Source organism: Oncorhynchus mykiss, chromosome 3 (genome assembly GCF_057628025.1).
Source record: "Oncorhynchus mykiss isolate SJ-2025 chromosome 3, ASM5762802v1, whole genome shotgun sequence".
In the NCBI taxonomy this organism is placed as follows: domain Eukaryota; kingdom Metazoa; phylum Chordata; class Actinopteri; order Salmoniformes; family Salmonidae; genus Oncorhynchus; species Oncorhynchus mykiss.
Window position 1 is genome coordinate 14,567,501 of NC_143024.1, and position 11,823 is coordinate 14,579,323.

Below are 11,823 nucleotides of genomic sequence, written 5' to 3' on the forward strand. Positions count from 1 at the left end.
AGTTCGGGAAAAACACTGGTTGACTTGAAAAACATACAAGGCAAACTGGCACAGAGAGACAGGAAACTGATAAATACACCAGGGAAAATAAGCGACACCTGGAGGGGGTGGAGACAATCACAAGGACAGGTGAAACTGATCAGGGTGTGACAACCTAGGGTGTCATAGCAACAACATTATAGAGAGGCTCTTCCACTTCTATTTCCAAGGGTAAAACACATATACTATAATGGCTATCTTCCGTCGAAGGAGAGGAGGACCAAAATGCAGCGTGGTTAGAGTTCATGTTTTTTAATAAGAAAACTAAACATGAACACAAATACAAAATAACAAATGTGGCAAAAACCCAAACAGTCCTATCTGGTGCAGAGAACACAAAGACAGGAAACAACCACCCACAAAACCCAACACAAAACAGGCTACCTAAATATGGTTCCCAATGACTAACACCTGCCTCTGATTGAGAACCATATCAGGCCAAACATAGAAATAGACAAATCAGACACACAACATAGAATGCCCACCCAGCTCACGTCCTGACCAACACTAAAACAAGTAAAACACACAAGAACTATGGTCAGAACGTGACATATACGACCCGCGTGGGACCCTATTCCCTATGTAGTGCACTACTTTAGACCAGAGCCCTATTCCCTATATAGTGCACTACTTTAGACCAGAGCCCTATTCCCTATATAGTGGTACTACTATAGACCAGAGCCCTATTCCCTATATAGTGCACTACTTTAGACCAGAGCCCTATTCCCTATATAGTGCACTACTTTAGACCAGATCCCTATTCCCTATATAGTGGTACTACTATAGACCAGAGCCCTATTCCCTATATAGTGCACTACTTTAGACCAGAGCCCTATTCCCTATATAGTGCACTACTTTAGACCAGAGCCCTATTCCCTATATAGTGGTACTACTATAGACCAGAGCCCTATTCCCTATATAGTGGTACTACTATAGACCAGAGCCCTATTCCCTATATAGTGGTACTACTTTAGACCAGAGCCCTATTCCCTATATAGTGCACTACTTTAGACCAGAGCCCTATTCCCTATATAGTGCACTACTTTAGACCAGATCCCTATTCCCTATATAGTGCACTACTTTAGACCAGAGCCCTATTCCCTATATAGTGCACTACTTTAGACCAGATCCCTATTCCCTATATAGTGCACTACTTTAGACCAGAGCCCTATTCCCTATATAGTGCACTACTTTGTACTTTTTGTTGTGCCATTTGAGACGTAGTCATACACTTAAGTACGACAGTGAACAGAGTACAGAGACAGCCTTTTACAGTAGGGCACAACTGATCTTAATGTTCTGGTACGTTACAAATCATAGGCTGAGACTGAAAGACAACTCCTTACTCCTTACGGTCACATTAAAAAGAGTTGCAAGAACTGCAAATCAGACCAAAGGTTAAGGCTGAGAAACTCCTCTTCTGTCTTTATAATATAAAACGTTATTGGTCCATTAAAAGCAGCCATATGGAAGGTTCATGGTCAGTACAGGACTCAAGGAGTCTCAGAAGTTCTATGTATAGTTGATATACAATGTGCCATTAGAAAACAGGCCATCAATCAACTTTAATATCTCTAACAAATACAACCTTCCTTACTTTCGTCTCAGCTAATGCTCCTATGGGGGTAAGCTTCAGGTATGTCCGTTGCAATAACAGCAGTGAAATGGGTATGATTGTGGTGTTCAGTTGATGTCTACAGTACATACGACCCACAGTGTAACGTACCTCACAGAGACAACAGCATTCTGCTGGATGGCGCTCAACAGAGATGCCTCAGGGCAAACAACACACAGTTGCATTGTGTGTGTGTGTGTGTGTGTGTGTGTGTGTGTGTGTGTGTGTGTGTGTGTGTGTGTGTGTGTGTGTGTGTGTGTGTGTGTGTGTGTGTGTGTGTGTGTGTGTGTGTGTGTGTGTGTGTGTGTGTATGTGTTCGTGTGTGTGTGTGTGTGCGTGTGCGTGTGCGTGTGCGTGTGTGTGTGTGTGTGTGTGTGTGTGTGTGTGCGTGTGTGCGTGTGTGTGTGTGTGAAAACCCTACATACAATGTCCTACCACATCCATCCATTCAGATGCTCCTTGGGGCGGCAAGTAGACTAGCGGTTAAGAGCGTCCAGTAACTGAAATGTTCCTGGTTTGAATTCCAGAGCCGACTAGGTGAAAAATCTGTCAATGTACCGTTGAGCAAGGCACTTAAACCTAATTGCTCCTGTAAGTCACTCTGGATAAGAGCATCTGCTAAATGACTCTAATGTAAATGTTAAATGTGTTATAACATCATAACCAGTAGCAGGTAGAGCAAGGAGAGCTGGTACACAGGGGGGCAGGTAGCCTAGCGGTTAAGAGCGTTGGACCAGTAACCGAAATGTTACTGGTTTGAATCCCTGACTAGGTGAAAAATCTGTCGATGTACCGTTGAGCAAGGCACTTAAACCTAATTGCTCCTGTAAGTCACTCTGGATAAGAGCATCTGCTAAATGACTCAAACGTAAATGCCCTTTCAGTTGAAGACATAATAATAATAATGATAATAACAATAATGATATGACCAGGACTGGGCCCATACCGCAGATAATAATGGTATGACCAGGACTGGGCCCATACTGCAGATAATAATGATATGACTAGGACTGGGCCCATACCACAGATAATAATGATATGACCAGGACTGGGCCCATACCACAGATAATAATGATATGACCAGGACTGGGCCCATACCGCAGATAATAATGATATGACCAGGACTGGGCCCATACTGCAGATAATAATGCTATGACTAGGACTGGGCCCATACCATAGATAATAATGATATGACTAGGACTGGGCCCATACCACAGATAATAATGATATGACCAGGACTGGGCCCATACCACAGATAATAATGATATGACCAGGACTGGGCCCATACCACAGATAATAATGATATGACCAGGACTGGGCCCATACTGCAGATAATAATGATATGACCAGGACTGGGCCCATACTGCAGATAATAATGATATGACTAGGACTGGGCCCATACCGCAGATAATAATGACATGACCAGGACTGGGCCCATACCACAGATAATAATGATATGACCAGGACTGGGCCCATACCGCAGATAATAATGACATGACCAGGACTGGGCCCATACTGCAGATAATAATGATATGACTAGGACTGGGCCCATTCTGCAGATAATAATGTTATGACTAGGACTGGGCCCATACTGCAGATAATAATGATATGACCAGGACTGGGCCCATACTGCAGATAATAATGATATGACCAGGACTGGGCCCATGCCACAGATAATAATGATATGACTAGGACTGGGCACATACCACAGATAATAATGATATGACTAGGACTGGGCCCATACCGCAGATAATAATGATATGACTAGGACTGGGCCCATACCACAGATAATAATGATATGACTAGGACTGGGCCCATACTGCAGATAATAATGATATGACCAGGACCATACTGCTCCCACTCCCACTTGGCTCTGACTGCACAGCAGAGGCCAGGCCAGGGACCAGAGAAATATGTATCATTTTATCACATGTGACACATCAATGTTTGGGCTGTCTGTTGAAGCTAATGATTTTTGCTCATCTTTTCCCCCATCTCTTTCAAAATGATCAAAACTGTATTTCTTAGGGGGTCATATATTAGACTGACACATGGCAGCAATTCGTCTGCTTGGGCGTCTATATAAATGCAATCTCTGGGATTCACACAATTACCCAGGAGTTTGGGATGATCTATTGTCACACAGCAGCGGTCGGCAGCAGATGGCATCAGACCACACTTAGGACTCTACACGCAGTGTAAGAGAACACGCTGGAGGCCTGTTCCCCCTCAGGTCCTCCCAGACACAGCATGATCCTGCCTCAGATTGTTCATTGCTGGAAACACCGGGGCGGCTCTACTAATTACCCAGCATCCCTTGCCATCCCTCACAGCCCTTCCTCACACTCAGTTTATCACAATTGCAAATGACCACATTCAACAGAGAGATGTGTGTGTTTGTGAGTGTGTGCATGTATGTGTGTTTGTGTGGTTGCGTGTGTGTGTGTGTGTGTGTGTGTGTGTGTGTGTGTGTGTGCTTACACAGTGTTCTCAATCTTCCAGTGCACCGTAAGTGTGTGCCCACCCCCCCACTTCGCTTTTGTCAAATCTGGGACATTTTATCCGGGAGTTTGCAAATGCGGTCTGCATTATATTTCACTTGGAGTCATCAGAAAAAAGGAGGGGGGAAGTGGGTAGATTTTTCTCTCCCAGTCCAGCATTTCTGTCTATATATATATGCTGAGGTGCTTGATGAGAAGAGGCCTCAGCAATATTTGGTGTTATTGCGACAGCAGGCTGAGGGACAATATACAGCATTCTCCTTCATCTTTGAGTAATGCCGGCTGTTGCTTTCTTACGGGGGGCTGAAAAAAAGCTCACTATTTCATCAATTAAAGCTGTTTTCCGCCGTACTGTTCCTTGTCTTTTGCGTGCGGTTTCATTTTCAGGATGCTTTAGTCTGTTTAGTCAGGGATGGAGATTATAAAGTGACTGGGAAATGTGATGTCTGTTGTGTAGGTATTCTCTATGCGGAAGACTGTGTGATTTGATACTTGTAAAACAGACTTGCCTTTCTTAATTGCCCCTGAGGGGATAAATAAAGTTGTATTGAATTTAACTTCATTTAATTGGATTGGTGACATTTCATATAGATCTGTAAACTGTGTAACAGCTTTAATTAAAGTTATTTAAAGGAAAGACAAAGCTTTAAATGCTCTTTGTCTTGCTTTCTGATGAGATGGTTTCTTTGGGTTAAACGGTGTGACACCAATTATTTCCAATGGATCAAAGGGCTAGGACTCTCTAGAGAAGTATGTTTTTACAAAACAAAAACAAACTCCAACTAAGGTAAATGCTCCTTTTCTCCCTCTCCTTTCCCTTCTTCTCCCCTCCCTTCCTCTACTCTCCCCCTCTCCCTTCTTCTCCTCTCTCCCACTCCCTACCTCTCCTCTCCCTTCTTCTCCCCCTCCCTTCCTCACTTCACCTCTCCTCTCCCTTCTTCTCCTCTCTCCCACTCCCTACCTCTCCTCTCCCTTCCTCTCCTCTCCCTTCTTCTCCCCTCCCTTCCTCTACTCTCCCCCTCTCCCTTCTTCTCCTCTCTCCCACTCCCTACCTCTCCTCTCCCTTCTTCTCCCCCTCCCTTCCTCACTTCACCTCTCCTCTCCCTTCTTCTCCTCTCTCCCACTCCCTACCTCTCCACTCCCTTCCTCTCCTCTCCCTTCTTCTCCTCTCTCCCACTCCCTACCTCTCCTCTCCCTTCCTCTCCTCTCCCTTCTTCTCCCCTCCCTTCCTCTACTCTCCCCCTCTCCCTTCTTCTCCTCTCTCCCACTCCCTAACTATCCTCTCCCTTCTTCTCCCCCTCCCTTCCTCACTTCACCTCTCCTCTCCCTTCTTCTCCTCTCTCCCACTCCCTACCTCTCCACTCCCTTCCTCTCCTCTCTCTTCTTCTCCCCCTCCCTTCCTCACTTCACCTCTCCTCTCTCATCCTCTCCTCCCCTCTCCCTTCCTCTCCTTTCCCTTCTTCCCCCCTCCTCATTTCACCTCTCCTCTCCCTTCCTCTCCACTCCCTTCTTCCCCCCTCCCTTCCTCACTTCACCTCTCCTCTCCCTTCTTCTCCCCCATTCCTCATTTCACCTCTCCTCTCCCTTCCTCTCTTCTCTACCACTCACTTCCTCACGTCTTCTCTCCTCTCCCTTCCTCTCCTCTCCCTTCCGCTCCTCTCTTCTTCTCCCCTCCCTTTCCTCACCTCTCTACTCCACTTCCTTCATCTCTTCTCCCTTCATCACTTCTTCTCCCCCTCCCTTCCTCACTTCACCTCTCCTCTCTCTTCCTCTCCTCTTCTCTCCTCCTGTAACCCTAATCCTCATCCTCCTCTCCTCCCCACAGGCCTCTGTCCCCCCTCAGCCTCTCTCTCTCTCTCTGTGACAGGACATTCTCCATCTGCTTGCAGGCAGTGTGTGTACTGGGGAAGCAGCAGCAGCTGCAGAGCCTGCCTGCCTAGTCCCTTTCCTAGCCCCTCTCCTGCCTTCTGCCATCACACACACACACAGGCACCAGCTGGGCACCGTCACCATCCCCGCCACCTCAGCCTCCCCTCCACTGCTAGGCCTGGCTGACTGTCACCTTCACATGTTACCTCACCTGACGGTGTCAATTAAAACGAACAATTCATCTGTCAACAACAAATCCCTAAACAGGATTGAAGTGATATATTGTTTAAGAGTTTAGAGGAGCTTACAGTAGCAGTACCAGAGGTGAGCTGCCAGAGCTGTACAGCATACGTTTCAGCACACAAGTCACCAGTGGTGTCATGTAGCCTGTAGTATAGATCTGAACTTTGCACTGATAGAATCCTAGAAAATGTCCTGATGATTACATGTGGAATCACAGTACAACAAGCAGGTGAGCTTCAAAGAGCATCCTGTCTAGCGTGGAATCTACACATGGACCTAAACGCCTACAGGTAGTGATGTCTGCAGTGCAGCTGGTGAATGTACTCTTTAATTGGACATCCTCGAGCCTCTGAAGGCAACTGCTCATGTGTTTCTTTTTGATTAGTGAAACCAGATGTTGAACAATACTAGACGGATCCTTAAACTGCCCAGCTCTACAAAGTAGGACATCATGCAAGTCCTGACAAACACACAGGTGCAACCTTTAGGGAAGTAGGCTGTAGTTAGGTTTAGGTTAAGTTAAGTTTAGTTAGGTTTAGGTTTAGTTAGGTTTAGTTAGGTGTAGGTTTAGTTAGGTTACTTAAATACAGTAGACATATATGCAGTAGATGCGTATGGGCATGACATCTAACATATTAATTCTATCTAACATACACAAATATTTAATGGATGGATAAGGAGACTACATCCTTCCAGTAAACCGGTGTGATTGTCTGAATAATGTCATGTATTTGCGATGTGCATATCACAAACCATGTGTAATTATTTTGTTGCTTTATTGGTTAGTGGTGTTGCTGTGTCACAATGCAAATTCAGAATGAAAGCACCTGGGATATTTAGTATTAGAGTGAACCATGAACCCATAATGATCATATGAACATGACAAGAGATACATTATTAATTGTCTAACAGTTGATTTCGTAGAGACCAGAAGCCTGTAGGCTATACACGGTATGGTAATTACGGGGTGAACAATAGTTACAATTCTTCAAAGAAATGATATGTCATCATAAAATTGCAGGAGAATGTGCAACGCATTGCAAAGCTGGAAAGAATCTCCATTCAAAACCGTGAAAAAGTGCTGAATAAAATGTAATGCGTTGCATGTAAGCAGGTGCGATGTAAGCCTAGTTTCAACTGATACAGAAAGACTTGAAATAAAACAAACATTTCCATTCTTATCTCCAAAGAACATGGTGGTGAGCTCCTTAAAAATAAAATGAGATGTGGAGACGAGAAGCCGCCTATATAAATCATTCTATCCCAATGTTGCTCCCCAGAGATTTCTGATGGATTAAATTAAGCACTTCCATTTCCATCTCCCACCTGATCGCAGCGCCGTATAAATCCCAACAGCTGATCAACTGTCTCCAGACACCAAGCACAGAACACAGAGAGAGGCTGCAGCAACAGTGAGAAAGAGATAGAGAGAGAGCTAGAGAGAGAGAGAGAGAGAGAGAGAGAGAGAGAGAGAGAAGTGGAGCGGTGATGGTCCATCAACTGACATTATTATTTTTCAGCCAAATGTAAATAGGCTACCAATCAGAGTTGTAAATAATTGGAAAGCAATAAATAACGCTGACAAGTGTTACCCATTTTTTTGTTGCACTCTTACAGTACAGCAGATTCTCTCGTGTGTTTTGCATTTATCCTCTATTGGCACGCGGGAGAAAGAGGCGCACTCTGCAGGGTGCGTTCAGCTCGCTCCTCCGTCGTACGCGAGCCTCTGAGAGGGAGCTATCCAGTGCTGAAGTTGCATTTCTTCCCTTCGCAAGACACGGCGTTGCAGGTAGAACAGAGAAACCTAAGCACTACGGGTTGGCTGGGGGTTTGTTTGACTGACTGGGTGTCTGATACTCTACGCAGCCAGGCATCCAAAAGCTCAGCCTTAAATATCCAGCTCTACATTGGCGTTGCATGAGGACAGTAACCCTGCCCTGGACGGTTGTTGTTTCGGTGCAACACCAGAAACATGCCAAGGTCTTTCCTGGTTAAAAAGGTGAAGCTTGATGATTTTTCATCCAGTGATTTTGAGAGTTCTTATGGACGATCCAGGACCGACGTCAGTCTACGGATTCACGATAAAGGTAAATATAAACATTATTTATAATTCGGAATGTTGATTATGTTATATGTATATTTTGCTTATTATACACGGTGTCTTTTTTTGTCACGTTTGCACGTTTTTGTGCTGCATTCATGACTCAATCTGATTCCATTGTTATATTAGTTTTGACAAACACACCTACCTATACATTTGTAGGCTAATTCTACCCTGTATGTTTTTGAAACAAACCAATTGAATGTGGAAATAGCCTATCGCACCTAGCCTACTCGGAACATGGGGAGGAATGATGCTTGTGTTGCTGACGCAAAACTTCTCCACAACCCACAAGTGTGCATCATATATCTGCACTTAGGTACCAGCATGTACACAAGAGATTGCATTGCACCTATATTACCCGTTATGCCTTGGAACACGGGTGTATAGCCCTATTATTTAGACATTATGTCAGTCAGAAGGCTGAATCATATTTCATGATGATGTGTAAACTAGCCTATCCATCGCTTCAGATCGGCTGTATAATGTTGCCTCATCATCTCAGTAGGTTATGTTGTTAAATTATGTTTATTCTCACTGTGTGTAATTGGCAACTATAGGTTAACGTATAAAAAGGTCGTGCTTCCAGATAAATAAAAACGTTTTAGACTCGCCTAAAGCTTAATAAACTGCATAGGACGCATAGGCTTTGGTGACAACGTGCTGTAGCGGATTTCAAGTGGAGAAGTGCTGCCTGTAGCTTGTTGTATCTATTAAGCAGATTGTTCCCACTTGAAGAATCCCCGCGCGACAATGAGTAATTGAATTAACATCTTGTTATTTTTCACACCAGGGTACATTAGTGACTACATCAGCCCGTCTGTCTACGATGGAGAAAGCGACGGTGCCATTAAAGTTCCCTCTCCGGAGCCACTCTACGATGGAATCCACAGCGTCTACGGCGCCCCAGACTCAGACCAGCCTGACAGTCCGCAGTCGGACGTCACCTCCGGCTACATCAATGGGGACACCGCGGTGAGTGATTGCTACACGGTGGACGCGTTTTACATCACGGACGGAAGGTCACGGAGGAAAGTAATCAGCAGCCCCAGCAGCAGGAGCATACAGCGTCACACATGCAACGAATGTGGGAAAACCTACGCCACGTCTTCCAACCTGAGTAGGCATAAGCAGACCCACCGGAGCCTGGACAGCAAGATGGCCAAGAAGTGCGCAACCTGTGGGAAAGTGTACGTGTCCATGCCAGCAATGGCCATGCACCTGCTCACCCATGACCTCAAGCACAAGTGTGACATCTGTGGCAAAGCTTTCAGCAGACCTTGGCTACTGCAGGGCCACATGAGGTCACACACGGGTGAGAAGCCCTTTGGGTGCGCACACTGCGGAAAAGCGTTCGCCGACCGCTCCAACCTGCGTGCGCATATGCAGACTCACTCCGCTTTCAAGCATTTCAAATGCAAACGGTGCGACAAGACCTTCGCTCTCAAGTCCTACCTGAATAAGCACTACGAGTCCGCGTGCTTCAAAGGCGCGTTCTCGCCCTTGAGTCCTGATCTCGATGACTCTCCATGACGTCCACATTAAAAGTGCAGACAAAAACATTATATTTTTGGTTGACTAATTCTGCCAAACCTTTCCTAAAATCCACCTCAACTTCCAGTGGAACCACAATAATAGCACAATTTTTCTGTATTCTCCTTGAAATCCACCCGAAGGAATTACTGATGATCTTCGCATGCACTTAAAAATCCTCTTCCTCCTCCAGTCACGTGGATAGAATATACCTTCCACCGCGCGTAAATATGAAATCATATATTTTGAAATGTGACGAAGATGACAATACTGGATTGCTCCAAACAAAAGTCGAACATTTTAATGTTGGATAATAATGTACTGCTGCAACTGACCATACTCTCCGTTGAGGTAAATGCCATTTATGTTTGTATTAATTAATTAATCTATTTATTTATGTATTTATTTATTTATCTATTTATACATTAGGCTATTTATATGTATTTGTTTATATAGTATGTCTGACATATTGGTCTGTTTTTATTTGATACCACTACCTATTATTTGCACTTTAATGTGTGAATTTGCCAACCTCTCATGAACAGGCCAAAGCGTTGTCACTTATTCTTCGTTTACTACCATTTTAAATTATTGCATGCAAAAATGAAATCTATGCCAGTATCACAAAGCTTATGATTTTTTTCTTCTTCTCCAAAATCTAGATAGTATCTGTTGGCAATATTTCTGTTGAAGCCACATGACGAATTATAAAGCAATAATCACTTAATGCATGGTATTTTTGAAAATGATTATGAACTATTACCTACTGTATAGCAGTTTTTAAAATCAGGTATGTTTTACTCCAGTACGCATCTATAGTCATACAAAAAATACAACATCAGGGAAATGCCAATGTAGTGTTAGTGAAACAACAAGAAAACGACCACATCCTCTTTTCCTCTAGCGCCATGCATTGCCTGCCTCTTATTTCAACAGTAGTGTTAGGACCGTAGGCTTGTAGTACTTCAGCTCCCAGCATCTCAGAACATGTCTCCAAATCTACAGGGCACCCATTAAGGTCATACAAAGGTCAAACACCATCTGGGTCCCCAATGGCACCCTATATTCTATATAGAGCCCTATGTGCCGTGGCCAAATCTAGTGCACTATATAGGGAATAGGGTGTTATTTTGGGATGAAAAACACTGGAACCCACTATTGACTTAAGGTGGGCAAACTTTGCACTGCATCCACACTCAGCTTGATGGACAAGATGCCTTTCTTGAACCTCATTGGTGTACCACAGATTTGTCTATAACAAAGCACTTCATTTACACCTTAAAAAGTAGCACAATGAACCTAGAGATTCAGGTAGAAAAAACAAGAACTCGTATTAGCTTGACCTCTGTTTTGTATTTCCAATAAAGAATGAATTAATAATAATTTATTGCAAGAGGCTTTGTAAATAATCCTTTGGAGTAATCATTTTTACAGCTGTAAAGAATTAAACAAACCTTATTTCAGGAGATATCTGGAGGGAGGATAATGTCCTTTCCAGTCAGCATTCAAATGATGTAAGCACAAGACACAACAAGGCATTGTCACTTCATAATAAAGAATAATATTAACAAAATCTCTTGTCTGTCTGTTAGTCACTTGTTTTTATTTGTTTGTATCAAATTTCACAATGTATACTATATCACCTTATTAGCCTAAAGTGTATCTTCAAGCATTTGAATCAAAAGTTGAAAGATAATCCTCAGAGTAAAGCATGTCTTCACCATCCTATAGGAAACAGTGCTGTACATGACCTTGTGTTTTAACCATCATCCTTACTACTGTACTGCTCAGAGAGAAAGGGAGAAAGAGAGAGAGGGGGGGATAGAGAGGGGGGGAGAGGAGGGGGAAGAGAGAGAAATTGGGGAGGGAGAGAGAGAGGGGAGGGAGAGAGAGATGGGGAGAAAGAGAGGGAGCAAAATAGA

At 44.0% G+C, this 11,823-nt stretch overlaps 1 protein-coding gene across 1 annotated transcript; it reads left to right on the forward strand.

Annotated features, from left to right (window-relative positions):
- The first annotated feature begins 7,639 nt into the window (after window positions 1-7,639).
- LOC110506902 (transcriptional repressor scratch 1) lies at window positions 7,640-11,474 on the forward strand. The gene is made up of 2 exons (XM_021586778.3): window positions 7,640-8,354; window positions 9,162-11,474. The coding sequence occupies exons 1-2, from the start codon at window positions 8,240-8,242 to the stop codon at window positions 9,899-9,901; spliced, it is 855 nt and encodes a 284-aa protein (XP_021442453.1). The 5' UTR covers window positions 7,640-8,239; the 3' UTR covers window positions 9,902-11,474.
- Window positions 11,475-11,823: the final 349 nt, after the last annotated feature.

Excerpts from the sequence above, each read along its gene's own strand:
- LOC110506902 (XM_021586778.3), top strand. The coding sequence starts at position 8,240 with ATGCCAAGGTCTTTCCTGGTTAAAAAGGTGAAGCTTGATGATTTTTCA. Across the intron at positions 8,355-9,161 it reads TCTACGGATTCACGATAAAG|GGTACATTAGTGACTACATC; the intron begins GTAAATATAAAC and ends TTTTCACACCAG.